The 23,652-nt window shown below is 64.2% G+C and overlaps 1 protein-coding gene across 12 annotated transcripts in view; it reads right to left on the reverse strand.

Annotated features, from left to right (window-relative positions):
• FBRSL1 (fibrosin like 1) overlaps positions 1 to 23,652 on the reverse strand; it is an 84,645-nt gene that overhangs the window by 53,402 nt on the left and 7,591 nt on the right. For 10 of the 12 annotated variants that reach the window (XM_060118501.1, XM_060118502.1, XM_060118500.1 and 7 more), the window contains exons 2-3: positions 15,400 to 15,600; positions 908 to 1,012 (exon numbers count right to left, since the gene is read on the reverse strand). In XM_060118501.1, coding sequence (XP_059974484.1) covers positions 908 to 1,012; positions 15,400 to 15,600 — 306 coding nt within the window. Of the gene's footprint in view, positions 1 to 907; positions 1,013 to 13,186; positions 14,571 to 15,399; positions 15,601 to 23,652 lie in introns of those variants that run through there. The other 2 variants (XM_060118505.1, XM_060118504.1) reach the window with 2 other exon arrangements.

Consider the following 23,652-nt stretch of genomic DNA (forward strand, 5'->3'; position numbering starts at 1 on the left):
TCTGCAGCTGGGGGTCAAGAAGACAAAGGCCTCTTCCAGGAGCAGTGCCCCCTCCTGGGGACCCTTCTGCCTGAGCCCTCCCTCCCCCTGGGGCCCCTCTGTCCCCACCCCTAGCCCTTACATCACCTGCCCATCCCCTTCTCCACGGCCCAGGGAGACCCGGGGGCCCTGGAGGGCTACCCAGCACCCCCACTGTGGACCAAATCCCAGCGGGAGCTCCTGTGTGTTGTCTGCCTGGGTCATCCCCACACTGGGCCCCAAGAACACCCACCCCGGGACCTGAGCTCAGGGACCCGTCTTTTAGGCAGGACACCGAAGGGTGTCCCCAGACCCGGGCCGGCTTGCGTCTCGGCGGGGCACCCTCCCCTCCGTGTGGCCCCCGGCGGCTGCCTGAGCATCCAGGCAGAGAGCTGGACTGCTGGACACCCGTGCCACTGCCAGCCTGAGCTGACAGGCTGGTCCGCCTGGGCGGGTGGGAGTGCTTCCAGCTTGTTCCCTGCAGTTCCAGACCTACTCACCGGGCCAGAGACGCTCCCCCTGCCCTTCTTAATAAACACATCTGTGGGAGTCATTCCCCATCCACATCCCTGCCGGCTGCGAGCCTGGCACCAACCCAGAGCCTGCCCCCAGCGGGACACAGGACCTGCACCCCAGCACGGTCGCCTCCACGGGCCCCTCCCTGCCAGTGCCTCATGGTTTCTCCTCATTTAAATCTCTCCTAACGGGGAAGCCCTAATTAGTGAAAAATCATGTTTTAATGAAGGCAGATGCTAATTGTGAGCACAGAACCCTCAGTTGAGACTCTGGGGCCCTAAGCAAACGGCTTGCAGTGTCTGAAGGTTGGGGGCTGGTCTGGCAGTCACCCCAGGGACCCAGAAATGCTCCGGTGAGCGGCTGGGCTACTCACATCACTGAGCTGGTCCCGAGAACTGCTCCTCCGGGAGCTGGTGGCTTCTCGGACGCTGTCGCCGTCACTGTTGTGGTCGCCCCCTCTGGACACCGTGACCTTCATCTGGGGAACGGGAGAGACGGGCTTAGCAAACACCCTGCAGGGTGGGGCCGGGGCACAGCCAGGCTCGGCCTCCTCCCCCCTCCTCGACCCGGTCCCTCTGGGCTGAAACCTGGGGAGGGGGCGGCACGGGCGGAGTCGAACGTGTACAACCCACCACCGCCCACTCCTACCCAGAAGGGGAAAGACACGCCTCAGAGAGCAAAGGGCGAGCCCTCAGCAGCCTAAACTGCTGCCCGCTCTGTCTGTCCTCTCCTCCCGCTGGCCCAGTGGACGACCGTGAAGAGTCCTGGATGGGGAGCGGGCCGGTGGGCCGCCCTGCCCTCTTCCACTCCAGCAGGGCCGGTCGTGGGGCGTCAAGACAGGCCGGCGGCGATTCACCCCCGCTCCCGGCACGCACATCGCTCCGGGGCCCCTTCAGTCCGCACCACAACCCAAGGTGGGCAGTCAGGGCTGCCAGGCCTGCAGAGCCGCTGCCCGCTCTGTGTCCTGGGCCATGACTCAACCTCTCTGCGCCTCAGTTCTCTCATCTGCAGAACGAAGCAAGTAGTACTCACTAGGACGGGCGCTGCTGTGTCATATACCTGCCGGAATTTCTGTAGACCTGGCGGGCCCTCAGCTCTTTGCTCCTCACACAAAAGCCCCGTTAGATGCTTTGTGCCCACTTTACAGAGGAGGAAACCAAGGCCTAGAGAGGTTAAGTGACAGTGTGGAAAGTGGACCCAGCATCCTGCTTGCATCTTTCTTTTTACTCGGAAATAGTTTCAAACCTCACAAAACTGCGGGGCAGGGACGCACATCACAGCCCCAGGCCTCCACCCTCCCAGGCCCAGGAAGTCACCACCCCTGAACCAGGCCAGCCTCCACCCATGTCTTGCCAGCTCCTGGTGCCCTCCAGGCAGGACCCACTGAGCTCGGCCATCCCACCACCTCCCGGTCTCTCCAGCCTCCCCGTGTTGGAACATTCCTACAGCTTCGTCTGGACACGCACTGACAGCCCAAACCTTTGTCTGCGTGTCTGACGTCTCCTAGCAGCACACCGAGGCTGTGCTTTTCGGCCTGCACGCTGCCTAGCACCCGATGACCCCTGCTCCAGGGGCTGCCACTGTCCCTGTGGGGCACCTTGGGGGGCGTGCAGGGCGTGCGAACGTCCTGCCCTCCTCTCCACCCACAGGCCTCCCAGCCCAGTGCACAAGCTCGCGTAGCTCAGGGGTGCTCAGAACCTGTGCCACGACCAGGGTCAGGCAGGCCCAGTCCTCCACACCCAGCCGTTTTGTCATAAGCATCCTTCAGCCCCAGAGACCCCAGCCGGGGCGGAAGGTCAGGACGGGCCAGCAAGGTGCACCAGCTATGCTCTGGAATATTCTCGAGTCCCCAGGAAACCCCCTTATGGCCTGAGCCCTTCTTCCTGCAGACCCCAGGGTGGGCTCAGCCAGAAGCCTCTCTCGAGGCAGCCCCTCAGAGCCCCTGCTCCCCAGGGCCAACCTCAGCCCTGAGATGGGGTACAACTCCCCAAAGCCACAGGCCCCTACATGTGTGGCCCGCAGAGTGTAATGGCAAAACACAGAGCCAGTGTCCATCCACAGCCCGGGCCCTGGGTGCAAGGACCCCGGAGAGGGCAACCTCTCTTGGGAAGCTGGAACAGCCACCCCCGGGCAGGCCCCAGGCAGGAGCACCCCCACCCTGAGCCCGTGGCACCCCAGCCTCACTAGCTCCACTGTGCTCAGCCAAGCGGTGAATGCGCGGCCCCCGGGCCAGCGCCGACTCTTCTGACTGTGCTTGAGCTTGTTTTCTCATCTGTGAAATGGGGCTGCCGACAGAGCCCTTCACAGGCACTACGGGGGTAAGAGGTTCTGTGTGTGAGCCGGAACCCTCCTCCAGCACCGAGAAGCCACCAGCTGTCCCTGTTGCCCCCAGTGGGCTCTAACTGCCCTGCAGGGATGGGCCTTTCTTGCCTCTGGACCCCGTGACAGGTCTCACCAAAAGGAGGGAATATGGGAACCTGGGGGACCTTGCTCACTGCCTTGCTGGCAGGAGCCTCTGCAAGAAAACAAATGACCTCGTCCAGTGGCTTTCAAAGTGGGGTCCCTGAACCAGCAGCAGCAGCAGCAGCAGCAGCGGGACCCGGGAGCTTGTTAGCAGTGCGAATGCGCACCTTCAGGCCCCACCTCAGACTTGCTGTGTCCTCAGGCCCTCTGGGGGGTTCTGCTGCAGCTCCAGTTGAGACTCACAGCTCTGATCATTAGTAATCACCCCCATAAGCCCCACACTCACTGCTGGGGGACGGTATTTTGGGTTGGGCTCGGAGCAGGGTCCCTGCCCAAGAAGAAGAAGGCTGGACCCAGAGACACTGCAAGGACAGGAAAGGCCTGGCGCAGGGCCGCTGTGTACAGTTGTGCAGGCTGCTCACTGCACAAGGACACCCAGCGAAGCAGGAGGGGAAGCAGAGGCTGAAGAACAACCCACACACAGCTGAAATGTGAGGAGGGAGGATGCCACATTCCACTTCATACATTCACACAAGTTGTCTCCTCTCTAAGCTGGGCCTCAGAGAGGATGCCTTATCCTGACTCCTCGGTGGTGCCCTGCAGAGGCGGGCAGGCTGGGGTCTGTCATCCTTCCTCAGGCAGTCGGTTTTAGCTCTGAAAGCCCCATTTCCCAGAAAATCCTGTAAAACTGAGTCCTGTGCCCTGGGAACCACCCCAACCCTGGACTGGGATGGCTGGTCACCTTCTCTTCCTAGGCCAGGACCCCAAACAGCCCAAGCTGGGGTCTGGCTGTCCTGTAGCCCTGTCCGCTTCCTAGCGGCTCAGAAATGCTGCTAGCCAGCTATGCCAGAAGGCCAGGGATGCCATGCCTCCGTTTCTAGCTGGAGCTGGAGAGATGAGCTCAGATTCCCTGGGCACTGATTGTCCTGGGAGGGCAGCTGGGAGCCCCTGAGCCTGTGCCCACCCCTGGGCCCTGTGCTCTATCCATCTGCCCATCCATCCCTCCTCCCTTCCACCTACCCACCCATCTAGCCATCCACTCACCTGTCCATCCACCCATCCACCTATCATCCACCATCTACCTATCCACCCAGTCACCCATCCATCCATCCATCCATCCATCCATCCATCCACCCATCTACCTGTCCACCCATCCATCCATCCACCCACCCAAGGCTTACTGAGTGCCTATGAACTGGCTCTATTCTGGGCGATGAACACAAACAGACACAAGCCCCTGCCCTCCTGAAGCCCACAGAGAGGCCAGCACACGGTCGGCAGATGGCCACAGGTGCTTTGGAAGGACAACAGCAGAGGAGAGTAAAGAAGGGTCGCCAGGGAGGGCCTCACTGAGCAGGTGACCCTTCTGAAAGGTGAGGAGGTGGGTCACGAGGCTACGGGGGAGGGCGGGGGGGGCACTCCTGGGAGCAGTGCGGCTCCCTGGGGGAGAGGAGAGCCTTAACGGGGAGCACTGGTGGCTTCCGCGAGGTGTGCAAAATGCCTGAACACGTAACAGTCGGCTCGTGCAAGGTGGCACACCACCAGAACATGTCCTCAGGCTGGCGGGGCCAGGACTCCCCTTTAGACGGGTGGATATGTGGAAGCAGGGCATTGCTCTCCAGCTGGCCGGGTCAGGGCACGGCCCTCAGAAGGGTGGGGAGAGGACACTTCCCTCAGACCAGCAGGGTTAGGGACACCACCCTCAGACTGAGGCACCCCAGGAGCACCTGGGGCCCTGGGTTCTGTGGCACATCCCAGGAGGAAGCGTCTGTCTCCCGGGCCGGCCGCCAAACGCACTTGGCCACAGAGAGGCAGCATGTGGTTCCACTTGGTGATCAGACCCACAGAGTGTGGGGAGTGGGCGGCCAGTCCAGGGGGTGCGGCTGAGAAGGGGCTCGAGAGGTGGGACCCAGCGGTGTCCCCAGGCTGCCCCTCAAGCTGCACATCAGGTGGCTTCCCCTCTGGTGGGGAGAGGAAACGCCCTGGGCCTGGGATGCCCTGGGGCTGGCTGGGGGTACCCGGCACCCTTCTCTCCAGCAGTGAGCGGGCTCACCGGGACTCCAGACCCTTCACAGACCAGCACCCACCAGAGCACACAGATACGAGGGCTACTGAGAACCCCTGGACGGCCCTGCGTGAACCCACCCAGGCCTCTCCTGCCCACATCCCGACCATCGCCCACCTGCTCCTGACACCTGCCCGGTGCCCCGCATGCACACCACCCTGCCGAGACCCTTGGCTGAAGCAGGGCGCACACGGGGCCTCTGCGACCCCTAGAGCCCTGCCGCGCAGACGGGGCAGAGGCGCCCTCCCTCCGCACACCCGACGGCTGCGCGCGTGCAGGTGCACACGCCCCCTCTGCAGACAGTGGGGTGGCGGCCCTGGAGCTGTGCAGTGCACAACCCGGACAGACGCACGCGACAGCCCCTGCAGGAGCCCACGCCCCACCAGACGGCTCTGCCCGCAGACGAGCATCAGCCCATGGAGCTCTCAGGAGTGCACAGGAGCACACACACCCTCTCAGGGGCTCTGCGTTCTGCCCCCCGCCTCTCCCCCCGCCCCCAGGGGTGGGAGGTGCCCTCTGACCCACGGCTGGTCTGCACTGGCCTCCAGGATAAGGAGAGACCCACTTGGCCTCCACACCTGCAGGCCTGGGAGGGGAAGGGGTGGAGGATGGCCTAGTGCAGCCCCTGGGGGACCCTGAGAAGGGGGCCGCGGCGGAGGCCACCCAGAGTCTCCTTCAAACCAGTCAGGGGACAGGCTCTGGGGGGTGGGGCAAGGGTCAGGCACATCCCAGCGGGAAGGGGGTCAGGCACAGCGCCGCCATGGCTAACTCCACGACGCCCCTGCAGAAACAGGCCCCTGACAGCCCAGGCACCCCTCCCCGTGTCCGCTCAGCGAACACACACAAACACGCGTGTGCACACACCGGGCCTCTCCGTGCCGGGGCCACATGGCAACCCAGGCCTGCGGCGGAGGCCCCTCCTCCTTCACTCCCCACTCCTCCCAGCACCCCAATTTCCTCTCAGGGACCACCCCCCGTGCAAACCAAGGGCTTCTGGGCCTCCTCAGGGATTGGACACCGTGGGTCTGGGTCTCAGAGACCTTCCTGGGCACCTCAAGGACGAGTGGGCAGCCATAGGTCAAGCCCATGGCCCTGACTGGCCCCCGCGGGCTGGACTGGGAGGCCGAGCTGCGCTCACCCATGAGAACCCATCTGCCTTCTCGCCCCCCACTCATGGTCCCTGCTCGTTCCAGCCGATCCCCAGTGCCCAGTGCGTTCTGTGGGCTCCGAAGCCTTCCATGAGCCCCCGGAGCAGGTGCCCGGCACGGCTAAGTGGGGGGCGACAGCCTGTCCGGTCCACCTGAAGCCTGGACTGCAGCAGGGTCCGAGGCCCAGGCTGTGCCGGGGATGGGGCCCCCTTCCCCATGGTGCCCCGCCCCCTAGCCCCTCTGTCACCCCCGCTACATCAGTGCCCCAGGGCTGTAAACCCAAAGCTCTGCCCAGGAAGCCCCTTGCCGCCCCGACTACTTGCTCTGTACCCCGTTCCCTGTCGCTCAGGGGGCCGCCTGACCCCAGTGAACCTGCACCCTGCCCCACCTGGCATGTGACAGCAGTGAGGACATCACATCCTTTACTCTGTTCAGCCCCCCGCCCCCCGGCCCCGCCCTCCGAGCTCCGCGTCTGTGCTCTACCTCCCACTCTGGGGAGCCCGGGCTTCGGGCAGGGCCACAGAGCAAGGCTGGCCCAGGGAGGGGCCCTGCTCACAGACCGTGCCAACACACCCACGAGGGGGCTGGTGGGAGGGTCCGACGCTGGGGTGGGCGAGGAAGGCCAGGGCCCCCGCCCCACCCGACAAGGCGGCCTGCACGGCCTCTCCTCCGCATGCGCACAGCACACCCCCCAGCTCCGCGAGGAGGACGGTCACCCCGAGTGCAGCATTGCAGGCTGGCGTCCGCGACTGACAGCAGCGCCTGCTGGTGAAGTGTGGTACTGCAGCTGCCGGGTGACCCGGGGAAGCGGGAGGGAGGGGGGCGGTTCTCCGGGCCGCGAAGGGGTGGAGGCTCCAGAGCCATGGAGTCAGCCGTAAGGAGCCCCGGCTCCGGGCGTGGGCCCTGCTTCTCCCAGGAATCCTTCCCGACGCGCCCTCCACTCCTGCGTCACCAGGTGTCCCTCTGAGAGCGAAGCAGGGTCGCTGGACCGCGAGTGCCCAATCGGCAGGGGCCGTCCTAAGTCCCCACTACCTGGCATGGGGCCCGGCACAGTGGGGAGGGTCCCACGGCCAGCACAGGGTCAGGGGGCGAGCTGCTGCCCTCGGAGGCTGGCCACCCCTCCCGCTGCTCCACGTCCTTCCCCTGGGACTCGGCCGGATGGACAGATGGACAGATGGGTGACTGATGGATGGATGGACAGATGGGGGATGGAGACGTACAACAGACTGTGTACGGGATGCTGGCTGAGTTGAGGCTACAACCCGAGGAGCCAGCAGGCTCTGGGAGCTCTATGTAAGCAAGTGCACGTGAGGAGTGTCCGCGACACCCTGCCTGTGCCTGAGTGTGGCCCCTCTTGCTGGGGGACCGGGATGGTGTGCCGTGTCCTGCCCCCAGTCGTGCCAGTGGACTCTGGGTGCGTGTGCCACCAGAGCAGGGTCCTCTGGGCTCCATCTCACCTCCACTCTTTGGCTGAGCAACTCAGCCTGCTCCACTGCTGTCCCCATCTGTCTGCTGAGTCAAGCCACAAGCACCTCCCTGCAGCTGCCCAGCCCTCCTCCAGTGTGAATTTTGAAAAACATAACTCAGCTCACGTCACTGCGCAGCTTAAACCCCCCCAGTGGCCCCTCTGTGGGCGAGTGGCATTCACACTTGCCCAGGCCCTGTGCCACCCCTATCCCAGGGTACTGGCCAGCTGGCTCCTTGTCACTCGGGCCTCAGCTCGGGTCACCTCCTGGGTGAGGCCGCCCCGATCCCCGGGTCTAAAGCAGCCCCCTTCCATTTCCAGGCAGGCCTCTTGTCACCCCCAAATCTCCCCACTCCTGTCACGCCTGTCTGGAACTCCAACGGGTGTCGTAGTCACCGAGGCATTCCCGGACCCAGACAGGGACTGACGACAGAGCCCAAAGAAGTACACGCCGAACGGGCTTTGACAGCACGGCGGGCCGGGGATGTGGGGTGGGTGCCGGCCGCGCCCCAGGCGTCCACTCCCCTCCGCCCTCCTCCCAACAGCGCCCCTCAGCAAGTCCCCCATGCTCCGTCCACGTGAGGGTCCTGTCTGGGGTGGGGGCCCGTGTTGCAGGCCGCCTCAGCACCCAGCCTACTGCTCCCTAGGCTGCAGGCCCCGGGCCCAGGCGCCAAAGCCACGGAAAGGCCAAGCACTCTGCCCTTAGGCCCTGCCAGGCCGCCGGACTCCCCCCGCAGGATGGGGCCAGGTGAGCCTGCCAAGGAGGCCAAAGCTGAGCCTCGCCCGGCCAGGCCTCACCCAGGAGGCAGGAGGAACCCTTCTACAGGGAATAACGATAAAGCAGTAACCACAATAAGAGCAGCAAACAAGCGTATCTAGCATGGACCGTGCGCGCCAACTCAGTTTTTCATCTCAGCAACCTGAGGCGCATGCAGCATTGACAGCCCCACTTTACACACGAGGACACAGGCCATCTAAAAGAAGGAGTCCTTGCCTGGGGCCACTGCAGAGCCCGGGCCCCTAACCCTGGAACTGCACCTCCGCGTGTGTGGTCCCAGCCAGGCTGGCGCAGAGCTGAGGATGACGATGACGGCATGATTGGGGGTGGGGGAGGATGAGGAGCGACCCAGGAAAGCCCCCCGCGGCTGCCACTCCCCACAAGCTGCAGCCCAGGCCTCAGAACAGGTGGAGGTGGGAGAAACCATCCACATTAAAGGAGCCAGGCATTTACAGCAGCTAGCCAGGACCCAGAATGGTTCTGACTTTAAACTGACTCACCGAAAACCCTTACGGAGGGGTGTCATTACCCCACTGTACAGACGAGAAAACTGAGGCACCGAGGGGCAGTCACCTGCCCAAGGCCACACCGCTAGTAGGTGTCAGAGCTTATTCCCCACCACGATGCTCATCTGCCAGAGGCCAAGTGTGAATCTTCTGGAAGGGCTCTACCCGGCCCAGTCTGGAAACTGTCTTGTAAGTGATTAGAAAACCCCTAAACAAACTGGCAAACAAATATGGGCCCAGCCGACAGGTGTGATGGTGAGGAGGACGGACGGGCCAGCGTGGAGTGCACCCAGAACTCTGCGACTCTCTGTCTCACTCTCGGCGTTTACTGAGGCTCCAGGGGCCCAGCCCTCTGCTAGCCTCGGGGTTTCCAGGCCTGGTGGAGGGGTGCAGATGAGAGACGGGTCATCACCACACCGCAGAAGGGTGAGCTGAAAGAGAGGGGAATGGGGGACTTCCCTGGTGGTCCAGCGGTTGAGAATCTGCCTTCCAATGCAGGGGACGCGGGCTGGATCACCGTTCGGGGAACTAAGATCTCACATGCCGCGGGGCAACTAAGCCCACGCACCGCAACTAGAGAAGCCCACGTGCTGCAGCGAAGGCCCAGCACAGTCAAAATAAAAATTAAAAAAAAAAAAAAAAAAAGCGGGAGAGGGGCACAGGCACAGGGGAGGGAGGGCGCGCGCGGAGGGGTGGGCGGTGCGGGAGCTGAGCCACAGGGTGAGTGAGCTGGGAGGCAGGCTGTGGGGGGAGGGGGAGCTCAGGCCATAGCCAGGAGCCAGGACTTCCCGAGGGTGGAGGGGACCTTCCAGAACGCTTTCAGCAAGGGAAGGGCATGCTCAAGTGAGCTCCTGAGAGGAACCTCGCTGCCTGCAGACAGGCAGGGAGACGGAGCCGGCCAGCTGCAGCTGTCTTCCACGGAAAGGTCAGGGTCAAGGGCAGAGACTCTGGAGCCGAGCCACCTGGTTTGAATTCTGGCTCAGCCACTTTTCCCGCTTGTCTTGGGCAAGTTACGGAGATGCTTCCTCGTGTCGTTATTGCTGTTGCTGCTTGTCTTTTGCTTCGGTGCCCTCATCTGAAAATGGCACTAGCAACACGCTGCCTCACAGGCGTGGTCGCTGGACACAGTCCCTGGGCCGACTGTGAGGTCAGCTTCTCTTTGCTGGTGAGATGGTGGTGGGCTGGCCGTGACAGGCAGGCACGGCATCCGGTGACAAAGTCAGTTTCTTTAACAGGTACAGGACTATTCAGATCACCTATTTCATCTTAGGTCGGTTTTGGCAAGTTGTATTTTTCAGAAAATCTGTTCATTTCACCTAAGTTGTTCAATTACTGGAATAAAATCGTTCCTGTGCCACCATCCTTTCCGTGTCTGTAGCGCCTGCGGGGGAATTACCTTTTTCGTTCCTAACACTGGTAATCTGTGTTCTTTTTTGCTTGATCTAACCTGGCAGCAAATCACAAGCACCACTGCCCTTGCCCATCACAGGTTTAACAGGGACCAGGCACCGAGTCAGGGGCTCCTGCCCAGAAGGTGCCTGTCCCCTCCCCACGGCCCAGTCTGCAGAAGGGGGGGTGGGCTGCAGGGCCGGAGGAGAGGTCCCAGTAGAGCACTGTGCCCAGGCTCTGGTCTCCGTCCGAGGGCTCCCTGGGGCAGCATGGGGCCTCCCCCAGAGCTCCATGACACCCCCAAAGACTCACTCCAGCCCCACCCACCAGGCTGGGCTGCCCTACTCTCCCTGTGACGGGGTGGGCCACACCCCACACCCCGACCTCGGGGCCAGGTCAGTTGCCAGGGCCCCAACCTCTGCCACCAGGCCATGCAGAACCCACACAGCTGTGTCCTTTGGCCAACAAGGTGAGTCATCGAATTAGTATTAGCCACCAAAGATTCAGGATAAATCCCTGAATCCACAGAAAAACCCAGGTTTCCAGTTGTTTGCAGAAACAAAGATCTGGCCACAGTGGACCTACATTTTCTCATGGCAACACGGGTCCCCCAGGACACAACACACGCAGCCCAGTCCCCTCCGTGGCCAGCGGGCGCCTTGCCAAAGTGCACATCCCTCAGGGTCTCAGTACTTTGAACCTGAGGCCAGCCGCGGCCGTGCGGAGCCCCGTAGGGGTTAGAGGGCCCCTGCAGGTTCAGGCGGAAGCCAAGCCCCTTCCTCAGCAGCGATCACAGATCACACAGGGAACAGCCCCACCCCAGTCACCTCGGAGCTCCGGAGGGGAGGAAGGAGGGCGGCCCCAGCCGTGGTGTCCCTGTGGACTCAGCCCTCTTCCCCACTCCCCTTCTGCCGTCAGAGAGGGTGCCCCGGACAGTCCTGTCTCCTCCACTAAGTGGCACCCAAGCACTGCAGCCAACATGCCCAGAGCAGAAAGGCCTAGAAAGGCAGCAGCTGCACCCGGCCAGTTCTGGCCTGCCCGTGCCACGCCCAGACAAGAGCACGGGGCCAGGGGCGTGGGCGGGGCAGAGATGCTCACGCTGCCCCTCGGGTTGGGAGTTCAGGGCACTGGGAGGGAGGGGGTGGCCTGAAGCCTTGCCACCCTCAGCGCATGACGACAGGGAACAGTGGGAACAAACATGAAGGGTCAACAAGACCTCAGAAGCGCCTTCAGTGGCATCTAGAAAAAGACCCCTTCCAGAGCCGGGGCTCCAGAACAGGTCAGGTGGAGCTGGTCCATCAAGGAGGCTGCCAGGGAGGCCTGGAGGGTGATCATGGCGAGCCGAGTGCCCCCAAGCCCACACCACGTGACGCAGTGAGCCAGGTCCCGGCCAGGCACCGCCCCCCCCACCCCCCCACCACCGGCGGCTCTCCTGCAGCTCAGCCGGAATGAACGACAGGCAAGTCCAGGTGTGCAGAAAACCCCTTGTCAGAGCAAAGCGCGTCCAGCACGACACATACTGTGTTAAAAGTACAAACACCGATGCTGTTATAAAAATAATGGCACAGCACTTTTTATTTTCTTTAATCATAAAAATAAGCCCCATGTTTCTGGGAGGGAGACCAGGGATCTGTAGGCTCTGCTCTGGGTGTCAGGACCCCCGGAGGGCCAGGGTCCTCATGACCAAGCAGGGAGGAAGGCTCGGGTCTGGAAACCGGGGGGCACCCCCGTGGCCTCCATGAGCCGGGTCGGTATTAGAGGTGGCTGTCGCAGCCGGATGAGACTGGGCACAGAGCACTGCGTGGGAGCCTGGCCAGGGCGCCCCTGGGGGCCGACGCTGCTCTCCCACCTTGGGCCCAGGACTCCAGGAGCACTAGGTGCGGGGCTGCCCTGAGCCAGAGGTCAGGGGCAAGGGGTGGTGACCCTTGAGCACAGGTGCGGGTCGGGTGGGAGTGCGGGGGAAGCAGAGAAAGTTTTGTAGTGTGAGGTCTGTCCTGACTGGGGACGTCCTAGGGGTCCCGGAGCCGGAAAGCTGTAGGGGACGAGTGGGATGCTGGGAGGGGACGTTCTGGGAGTGGCCTCAGGCCCTGCAGGCTTTCTTGGTCCAAAGCTGGGGGGGTGGACAGGAGACTGCCCCCGGCTTCAGTGCTCAGTCACTGGGGTGGAAGAAGAGTCCTGAGGGGGAGCCTCTCGTCTCACCAGCAGTTGCTGCTCAACCACAGACAGCCCTGAGCATCCATCGTGTCCCCTCTCCACAGTCACAGGACTCTAGAGCTGGACAAACATCACCCTTGGCAGAGGGAAGCAGCAGGACCTCAGGCCTGGCTCTGGGTGTGCCCACATGCTGCCTGGTGGGGGACGGGAATGCACACTGGCCAGATGGGGTGGGGCCCAAGGAGGGCAAGGCCTATAGCTGGCACGCCCCCCCAAATCACACACGCACACACTCCACGCACAGGCAGACACGTGCAGACCACACGCCGTGTATATGCACACACAAACTCACACGCTGGCTGGGCAGCACACCTGGGCACGGAAGTCCAACATTCAAGGACATGTGGGCACTTTAGAGGCACAGAGAGATGCTAAAGGACCCCCCACCCCACAAGCCTGAGCCCCTGGGGGTGGCTGTGTGCTCTCTCCCGGGGGCGTGCACGTCACAAAGCAGTGGGCACGGCGGGGGCCAGCCTGGCGGGAGGTGGGAAGGCGCTGCGGTCCTCTCCTCTCTTCCCGGCGTGGGGGGCCTCGGCTCGGTGGTGGCCCTGCAGGGGCTCCTGTCTCTGCTGAGCCCGAGCCTCCAGCCGCAAACGGCCCGGCCTGTCCGGAGAAGGCCTCCGGCCAGTCTGACAACACGCCTCGGGCCACGGGCTGAGGGGGCCTTGGCCCAGCCCAGCACAGCCACACCTGGGGTGGTCTGGGAAAACGGGCGTCAGGCTCCAGGGCTCACAGAGGGGGCCTGGCGGGCCACTGCAGGGGTGGAGGATCGAGTCCGTCGTGACCTCAGGGGCCGGCAGGGCTGGCCTGGGGCCAGGAGGGAGAGCTGGGGCTGAGGGACCCGGACCAGGTCCAGCAGGGACTGCCGTGGCTGGCTGGGGGGCCCCAGGAGAGGCCGGCGGGGTGGGGCTGGCCGGCCCAGGAGTGACGGGCGCTCGGGTATGGGGAGTAACGGCTGGGGCTGGCAGGGCTGGCTCGGACCCAGAAGTGACCGCAGGGGCTGGCAGGGCTGTTTCGGGCCCAGAAGGGGCCGCTTTCGTCGGCACGGCTGTTCTGGGCCCAAGAGTGGCCGCTTGGGCGGGTGAGGCTGTTCTGGGTCCATGAGTGGCCGCTTTTGTTGGCACGGCTGTCCAGGGACCAGCAGTGAAGGCTTGGGGGGGCCAGGCTGCTCTGGGGTTTCGACTAATTGCTGGGGCTGACTGAGGCCCAGGAGGGACCGCCGGGGGCGGCTGGGCTGGCCCAGGAGGGACCTTCGGGGCTGGCATGGGGCTAGGAACCCCCGCCGGGGGCAGCAGCACTGGCCCGAGAGCGAGCTGGTGGGCCGGCGGCGTGGACGCAGCATGAGGAGTGACTGTGGGGGCTGGCACCGCTCTCCTGAGGATGCCCTGCTGGGCTGGCCACGGAGACACGGGCCCATCCACGACCGCGTGGGCCAGCAGCGGTGCCAGAGGGCCAGCAGGGACCGACAGAGGTGGCACGGGGCCAGGACGGACCGCAGGGGCCGGCAGCGGTGCCACGGGGCCAGGAGGGAGCGCAGGGGTCGGCAGAGGTGACACGGGGCCAGGAGGGAGCGCAGGGGTCGGCAGCGCTGCCACGGGGCCAGGAGGGAGCGCAGGCGCCGGCAGCGCTGCCTGGGGGCTAGGAGTGCCCAGCGAGGCTGGCGGGGCTGAGCCGGGAGTGACCGCTGGGGCCGGCGGGGCTGATCTGGGGCTGGAAGCAGCTGCTGGGGCCGGCAGGGCTGACCTGGACCCAGAAGTGACCGCCGGGGCTGGCTGGGCTGTCTTGGGCCCAGAAGTGGCCGCTGGGGCCAGCTGCGCTGACCCGGGAGGGGCCGCTGGGGCTGGAAGGGCTGCCCGGGGTCCGGGAGAGCCCGCCGGGGCTGGCAGCGCTGACACGGGGCTGGGAGTGGCCCCTGGGGCTGGCCGGGCTGGAGCTGCTGCTGGCGCTGGGCCGGGCCGTTCTGGTCCCAGTGGTTGGCTGGGAGCGGCCCCCCTTCTGGGGAGCACACCTGCATGGAAGAAAGAGCACGTGTCCACCTGGGCAGGTGTGCCTGCAGACCCCCCATCCAGCCCAGGCCCCTGAGACATGCTGCCCCCTCACCAGCATTCCAATCCCCAAGGGAGTTGAAAGTGGAGTGTGAAACACCAAGAAGAACCCCTCTCTGAAAAGAAGGCGCAAATCAGTGAGTCCCTGGAGAGGAAAACAGCTGTAGTGCTGAGCCGACACCTAGGCCAGAACCCTGTACCCTGGGAGAAAGGCCCTGGCCCCAGCCTCCCTGCCCCACGCCAGCTGGGCTCTGGGTGACAGTAAGGACGGCCCCTCCCAACGGGGCTGCTCCTTGCACCTGGTCCACCAACCACAACTGACGTGACTCCCTCCCTGTCTCGCAGACCCACCGCGTTTCGCGTAAGTTGTAGCACATGGAGAGCACCCAGCAATGAGCCTGGTCCCCACGCGTTACAGACACGCTGGACACCCCATAGTCGGCGGAGCCTGACAGACGCAATGGGGAAACGGGGCCAGCCTATCAGCGGGTGCGCCCACCAGTCCCGCCTGAGCCAAGCACCCCCTGCCCCCAGTTCCTGGGTTCCCGGCCTGGTTTGCCTTTCTCTGGCTGTGACCACCCCCACCCCGGGGTGTCTCCTGCCTCCGCTCAGAACCCTCAGGCAGGCGGCTGCCCCCGGCCCCAATCCACGTGTGCCCCTAATCCCACACCCAACAACGATGGAGCACGTTGCCAGGCAGGCCCAGATGCCGATGGGTGGTGTCCAGGTGCTGCTGTGGCCCCCAGGCCGCCCGGGAGCCCTTGATTCGGAGTGGGAGGGCCAGGGGCTCACCTGCTTGGTGGGCTGCAGCGGGGCCTTCCTCTCCCCTCGGTCGCAGGTGGGCTCCAGGTCCTGCTCGGAGCTGCCTGCCTCCAGGGGCCGCCCGTTCTCACCAGGCTCTGCAGACGGGCAGTTTTCTGACTCACGGGGCTTCTTGACAAGGCGACGTTCCCACTTCTCCTTCCGCTCGTGTGGCTTCAGGGCCATGTCCTTCTGTGGGGTGAGGATGGACAAAGCCAGTTAATCGGCGGTGACACGACTGCAAGTGTTATCCCACCAGTGACACCATGAGAGACCACGTTGTGCCGAAGGTGGGGCCCTGGGCTTGTGACAGCACCTACCTGGAGGTGCCACTCCCCCCCCCCCCCACCGCAGTGGGCTGTCAGGCTGCCACACCTCGGGAAGGAGCCTCCCATCCTGGGAGGGCCACAGGAAGGGGAATGAAGGGAGGTGGATGAACGGGGAGGCGGGAGACGGGTCTGATGAGCGTGGGTGGGCCGGTCAGGACTGGGGGTTTGGGGAGGGTGACTGGGGTGACTTTCCCAAGGAGCCCAGCCAGTAACGTGGGGCCCTGATCCTTGGCCCAGTGTGAGGCCTCACCTAAGCTCAGCAGGAAGCAGCTGCTGAGACTGGCAGCTGTGCTGGCCTTCAGGAGGCATGGCCCATCCTGGGGGTGCCCTCTGGATTCCTGGTCTGAGACCGGGGCGAGCCCTGGGCTGAGGGCCATCACCGCAGTGGCTGGCTGTAGGCAGAGATGCTGCAACTCCAGCTGCCTCATCTCCTGGTCCTGAGCCACCCGTGGGTTTATCAGCCCAACTCCAGGATGCCCAACTGGCATCCTGACCCAATGGGAACCTGTCTTGGGAAAGCAGTCTCCATGTCAGCCAGGTGTGCAGAGCTTCAGCGACCCCAGATGTCATCCCTAGAGAAGGGACCTGGGCCTGCCTTGCTCACAGCCGTGCCCAGTGCCTGGAGCCGGGCCTGACACACAGTGGGTGTTTAATAAGCACGTGCTAAAACGATGCCGACAATGGCAGCATGGTCTCCCATCCCCATGGGCGGCTAGGCCTCTGCACTGCCTGCACAGCTCCTACTGTGCAAAGGGGGCCTGGACCCACCCCACCTGCAGCTCTGCCAATGTGCCCAGAGATGCCTGGCATTCACTGGTGGTGAAGAGGCAAGGTGCACCCACCGGCCTCTTGCTTGGGTCCATGGGGGAACCAGGGGCAGCGCCAGCGCCACTGGGCTGCTGAAGAGAGATGCCAACAGCTAAGGAAATGCCAACACGGGACCCAGAAGGTTCCGAAAGCATCTGCCCAAGAAGGAGGGGAAGAGGAAAGCCTGAATGAGGGCAATGGTGACTCATCCCAGGTGACACCCTCACGGCCCCCCAGGAAACGTCCCTAAGCCACTTAAGCAGGTGGCAGGGAGGACCAACGTCCCAGCCTGTTGTGGTCCCCTGGACGGGCAGCAGGGGAAGGGATGTGCTGTGCTTCCCGCGTGGGGTCCTCTGACCTGGAGCCAGCAGCTACCTCCAGATGACTCCCCACGTCCCTCCTCCCGTCCAGTGAAGGGGGCCCACAATTCCCAGAATTCGAGAGGAGTGCCAATGAGGTCAGCCAGACGGGCTGTCCCTCCAGGCACGGAAGCCCCCCAGCTGCCCCGCCTGGTGTGGCCCGTGGCCCGGCCTGGGAGCAGCCACGTCCAGTCGCAGGCTGACTGACCCCCGCCTCGGCGGCTGCACACAATTGTGGCTGCACAGGCGGTGGCAGCAGATCCCTCTCCTCTCCCAGGCCCAAATCCACTGGCACACAGACCTGCGGCTCAAGCAGGACCTGGGGAGGGAAGGGCCATCCACGGCCTCTCAAGAGGGGGCACGAGGCAGCCCTTGACCTCTGACCCCACACCAAGGGCTGGCGTACTCACCTTCCTGCACGCCCTGCGTCCCTGCCCTGTCCCCAGTGTCAACTCAGGAGTTGACTCAGCGTCAACCAGGAAGACAGAGAGGGATGCTGTGCCAGTGGGGTTGGGGGCTCCTAAAGGTCAGCTGAACCGTGAGGCCGCGGGCAGGACGCTCGTCCTGGTGCATCTGTGAGGTCAGACACCCTTCCACACAGAGGCACTCCCACCACACATGGATCGGCCCAAAGTTCCACAGGCTTCCACCTGGGCAGCAGGCGGGACCCCAACGTCCTGGATGCAGGACTGACCCTTCCCAATGCTCACACTCTGGGCTATCAGACCCCAGGGACACCCCCAGGTCATCTGCACTTCCGTGGCCACTGCCAGAACACCCAAGGGCACCAGCTCATCTTAGCCCGAGGGGGTCACTCTCCCTCACGCCCTGCCGACAGAGCCCCTGCTGACCCCAGGACTTCCCAGCGCCTGCCCGGCCCACAGGCCAACTCATTAAACTGGCAGTGAGCGCTGACTCTATGCTAACTTGGCTCCAGGCACCTGGGACCAGATCAGGAGGGAGCCGGCCCAACAGGCGAGTTGTCACGACACCCAAAAAGGCGGGAGGGTAACACAGGCAGGGAGGCGGAAAGGAAGGAGCCACTTGAGAGATGCTCGGGGAGGACCCCTGGTCAGAGCCCAGGGAGCCTCCCTCAGGGAGCAGCCAGCGCAAAGTCCCTGAGGCAACGAGGAGTTCCATGCTCCCTCTTTGGTGCCCGTCTCCCCAGGACGGTGATGCCAGGAGGGAGGTTCTACTGGTCAGCAGCTGGCCCAGCATATGGCCACGGGCTTCCCTGGAGAAGAACGCCGAGGCTGTCCCTCCGGTGATGAGGAAGCATTGGTGAAGACGGCTCCGTTCCACACGCAGAGTACGTAATACGTATTGACCCCTGGCGTGCCCATGACACATGACTGTCATCCCCCTTATAGGCAGAGGCCAAGGCCCAGAGAGGGCCAGCAATATTCCTGGTCACCCAGCCCACAAGGTCTCACTGTTAACAGGCTGCTCCCACGCAGGCCCTGGAGAGCAGCGAGGCCCCCAGAGTCCCCACCTGTCCACCCTGAATGTCACCTCCTGACCACGGGGCGCCAGCCTGCAGATCAGTTACCTCAGAGCCTCACTGCCCACCTGTGGGTGCCCACCTCCCCCCAGCCCTATCGTGGTGCAGAGGGTGGGCCCAGCAGGCTGCGCTCAGAGGCCCCAGGGAAGACACAAGGAAAGTCCCCAGGCACCACGCTGTAAGGGGTGCGTCAGTCAGGGCCCTCCAGAGAAAGAGACCCACAGCGTGCGCACGCAGGCGAAGCTCGATTAGGAGGCGGCGGCACGACCGTGCAGGCCCGCGTCCTGAGACCCGCTGCAGGCGGCCTCGTGAGCCCAGAGGGCCGCGGGAGTAGCTCCAGTCCGAAGGTGGAGGAAAGGCCGTCAGACAGGAGGACTCCCCTCTTCCTCGGGGCAGGGCGGGCCTTTCGGTTCCACACAGGCCTTCAGCAGACAGGACGAGGCCCGCCCGCAGGCAGGGGACGCCTGCCGCACTCAGTCTGCGGTGGAAATGAAGCCCCGTCCACACGGCCTCCCGTCTGGGGCCAGCCTGGCACGGGCAGGCGCCACCTGAGGGGCCCCGCGGGCGTCGGCGGGCGTCGGGAGGCGGGGCTTTGAGGCAACCCCGCCCCGCACACCCGGGACCCTGGAGACCCTGGAGACCCTGGGGCCCCAGGCAGGACGTGAGTCTCTGGGCAAGCCTGCCCTGACAACGGGCCTCTCGACTCCCCACCTCGGAGCCCCCCCACCGTGGGCCACCTTGACCTTCTCATCACCACAGAAAGCAAGTTATCTCTCCCCACCTCCCCATGGGCCACCTCCTTCCGGAAAGAGCAACTAGTTATCCTGCCGCCGTGTGACCTGGTCCCAAGATGCGCACGTCCCGCGGCACTGCAGGGTGAGCCTCGCCTTTACAGGGCAGGAAGGGAGCAAGAACCCTCCTCGGTCTTTCTAGGGCCACCCGAGGCCACTTTTGACCTACCTGGCTAAAGTCACGAAGACTGCTTCTAGCCCGGGGGATAACCTCTGGGCTCTCATGTCTGAGCCCTGGAACAGAACAGGGCTGCCCGTGGTGCGTCTGAGCAAACACAGAAAACGTGTCCACTACTAACCATGTTATCTACAGGGGCAGCCTGCCCCGGGGGGACACACGGGGCCTTTCTAACAAGCATTTGTGAACAAAGACGAAGGACAGGGCAGACGTGCAGCGAAGCAAGCGTGGTGCTGACTGACTCGCGTGGTGAGCACCTCAGACAGACCCGCCCCCGCCGCGCTCCGGGACCCACCTCGGCCCCTCCACAGGTTCTGGAAGGGCCTCAGGAAAATTTTAGGTCATCTCTCCAGACACATCCGGCCACCGCATCGTTCATGTGGTTAAAAAGGACGCATCTGTCAACCAGAGACTGTTCTAACTCGTCACATCTTCTGTAAACCTGTAAACCTGGCATTCTGTTGTTTTTCGTTAAAAACAACTAGACTGTCAGAATCTTTGAAACACCAGTGCCTCTCCCCTGGCCTGGACTCAGTCCAGCTCCATCCCGGCCACAACCCACAGTGGCAGGTGGGGCCCAGGGCAGGACCTTCTGCATCTGGAAGAATGGGGGGAGCAGGAAAGCCACCTGCCTTGGCCGGGCTGAGGTGCACCAGGCGCGGGCCTGTGCAGACGGAGGGGACAACAGGACCGCGGGCTCTCTCCTGGCTTCCGCAGGCAGGAGGCCTCGTGCTGCACACGTCCCGGCTCCAAGAGAGGCCCATAGTGTTTCCCGCCTGAAGGTTCGAGAGGATGAACTCTAAGCCAACGGCCCTGCCAGTTTCCTCTCCTGGAAGGAGGATTTCTCTGGAGCAGGGCTTACCAGGGTCCAGATGCAGCCGCTCCCACCCCAAGCCGCTGCCGTGAGAATGAGCGCAGGGCTCCCTGGGCTTCTGTTCAGTCCACACTGCTGGTGAGCGCGAGCCAGGCCTGAGCTTGGGGCCCAAGGCTGGGGCTGCCCTCGCCTGTGACGCCAGCCCCGTGGTGGGGGGGGGGTGTCTGGGCCCGTTTTGAAGGCTCAGCCGTGCTTGGGCACACGCAGTGCCAGAGTTCTGCCCTCACTGGCCTCAGTTTCCTCATCTGTAGACTGGCGCGGCAGCTGTGCCCAGGCCTGCAGGGAGAAGCGAGGCTGAGGCGTGCGGGGGTTTTACCCACAGCCACACTTCCGAGCCACACTGCGGGCCCCCACTGACTTGAGGCAATGGCCCTGCAGCGAAGCCCCTGGCAGTAGCCAGGCCCTCTGACCCTCCCGGACCACGGGGGCGGGGGTGGGCATGTTGCTGTGAAATCAGACTAGATCTTCCCGCAGCGATTTTACGTGACCACCTGTAGCTCCCCTCAACACGACTGCTATGCAGCACCGATACAGTTTCTCACTCGCTTCTGTAAACCGACCGTGGAGAGATAAAAGCAATGACAACTAGTAAACACAGACTCGGAACGATTCCCCTCATTGGGGGCTGAGGCTGCCTGCTCCCACCTGGATCAGGCCCTTTCAGGTCCCCAGACCCTGCAGGCAAAGGCGCGGCCACACCCCTCTGACCAGGCGAGGCCCCTCTACTCTGCGAACCACGCTGGGGTCTGCTCCCCAGTCCCTGGGCCCCAACCCATAGAGCTCACCCCTCGTCACCAAACTTGGGCAACTCTCGCCGCCAGGGGCAAGAAGGCAGAGGGCCCACCTGAGCCCTCACCACTGTCCCTCCACCTCCTGGAGGAAGGCTTTGTGGGATGTCCATGTCACCCTGGGCCTGGAGACCCGTCCCCATAAGGGGCCAGGAGGCTGCGGGTGGCGGAGGTTGCCTTCTCCCAGAAGCTCTGGACCTGAGGGCCCCAGCAGCCCTCCCGACTCATGGTTCAGGCCCCTGCTCTCCATGGTTCCAGGAGCTCACGCCACATCCCACCCACGTCCAGTCTGAGTGCGGCCCCACCCATTCTACCTTCAGAGCCTCACCCATGGCTCACTGGGCAGGCTGTCATGCCCCGACCCGGATGCCCTTCAGAGCACGTCTGCCTCAGGGCCTTGGCACGGCTGTTCCCTCTGCCCTGGCACCCACATGGCTCACTCCCCCTCACCTGCAAGTTTTGGCTCAAACTCCCCCTACCCCACCCAGGGTAAAACCGCAGCCCCCATGCCCCGCCCCCCTCCCCCACGCCTCAGAGACGCAATGTGCAGGTGCTCCTTTCCTGTGGTCGGGGCAGCAGGTGGCTTAGCGCAGGGTCTCTCCCCAAGCGGGAACCCCTCCCCTTCGCCCTAGCCAGATCGGAGGCAGCTTCTGCACCACCCGCCAGCAACGGGTGCCCGACACCCCCGAGTGACCAACCCTCATGCCTGCCTGGGACTAAGAAAGTTCTGGCGACGACGTGGGACTTCAGTGCCAAAATCAGGGAAGTCCTAGAGAAACTGGGGAGGCCCCGTGAACCACGACGACAGCATCTTCCTTCATTTAGACAGCCTTCGCCAGAGCCCCTCCCTGCCCACATTGTGGGCTGGGGGCCAGGATGGAGGGGTGAGAAGGCCCCTCTGCCTGGCCTGACCCCCACCCTGGGCCCTGCTCCAGGCGCAGGAAGGCCGGGGACACCTCCGGCACCTGCAGCTGACCTCTCTCCGGGCTTGAACGCTGAACTGGGAGCTGGCCCGGCTGTCCCCACCCTGGCGTGGGGACCAGGTCCAGTCGCCCCCTCCAGCTATGCTGCTGGGACAGAACTGTCCTCCCTGACCCGCCCACCGCCTAAGTCACACTCACACCGCACAGGCACCGCTGCCCGTCTTCTCCTCAACCCCACACCCAGTGTGCCAACCCCGCAGGTAAGTCATCCTGCCTGAGAGTCACCTGGCCCTTGAGGACCATTTCCTGAAGGCCTCACTGACACCTCAGCTGCTCCAGAAGCTTCCGGAACCTGCCTCGTTGCATCCTGGTCCCTCTGGGTCCGTTTCCCGCTGGCCCGCTGAACGCCTGGTGAGGCCGGCATGGCTGGATGGCAGATGGTCAGGGAGCTGGGAGTCGGGAGCCGGGCCTCCAGCGGGACGACCACGGCATCTGGAGTGCTTCCCGAGCACCAGCCCCCTGCATGCAAGTGGGGAGCCCCTCCAGGAGGGAGGCGCCTCCCAGGCACTGTACCCACCCCTTCACATATCCAGTGAGCCCCCGCAGTGTGCCGGGACAAAGAAGAGTCACCTGGAAACAAAACACAGACCTACCCCATTGCTGAAGACAAGCCAGATGACGCCTGGTGGAAGAAGGCGGCCGGCCTGCCCAGGTCTGCGCCCTGTGGATCCGCCTGAGCCGCCACCCAAGACCACGTCCACGTGTGGGTCTCCCACCGTGACCCTGGCCGATGGCCTGGGCCACCCTCTGCCCCACACTCGCCTGGGATTTACGGTCGCAGCCGCTGTCCTGACGGTGGCGTTGCGAGGTCAGGCTGTCCAGGCCCCTCTCGGCCTGACCGCCAGCTCCCCCGCGCCCAGACAGCGCATCCCACACTCGCCCACGACTGCCACAGCCGCTCTCACGCTCGTGGCCCTGGGAGCTCCCCCTCGGCCCCGGAACCTGCACAGCTGCTGCCGAGGCCTGCCTGGCCCGGCAGGGGAAGCTGCGGGGGCCGGGGCCGCTGCTGCTGAAGCATCTCGTGCCTGCCTTCCGTCCGGGCGGGGCACAAAGAGAAACAAGCTCAGAGAAGGGCCTCGAGGGGGAGATGGGGGGGGCGCAGGACCACGCGGCAGGTACTTCCACCTTGTCACTCCCTAGACGAGGAAATTGCGACCCGGAGCAGGCACAGGGCTGCCAGGGGCCACACGTGAGGAGAGGGAGACACTCACTAGCTTCACTGGCCACCTCAGCTGGCTGGGAGGGCCTCGGAAGAAGCATCCTAAACTTGCTCCTGGGTGATGGCGAGAGCTGGGCCAAGGCCCCAAGGCAGGCGTTCCTGGGTGCAGGGACTGAGGTGAGGAGATGGGTAGGGCCAGGCCTCGAGGGGAACATGGGTTCATTCCACAGATGACAGACAGGGACCCCTAGGGGATCTGGGCCAGGCAGAGATGTGATCTCCGGAGCCAGGGGCCCCTGGCTGTATCCAGACGAGTCTATGAGCATTCCTGTCTGACAAATCCTCACTGGGGCCGCGGGCGGAGCCAGGGCTGAGGGCAGGCCAGGCAGCACGTGGGAAAAGCATCGGCCAGGGGCCTGCCAGGGTCTGAGGACCAGCATGTGGGTCCAGGGCTGGGGGGCAGAAGGGACAGCTG

This window comes from Mesoplodon densirostris, chromosome 15 (assembly GCF_025265405.1).
Source record: "Mesoplodon densirostris isolate mMesDen1 chromosome 15, mMesDen1 primary haplotype, whole genome shotgun sequence".
Classification (NCBI taxonomy): Eukaryota; Metazoa; Chordata; class Mammalia; order Artiodactyla; family Ziphiidae; genus Mesoplodon; species Mesoplodon densirostris.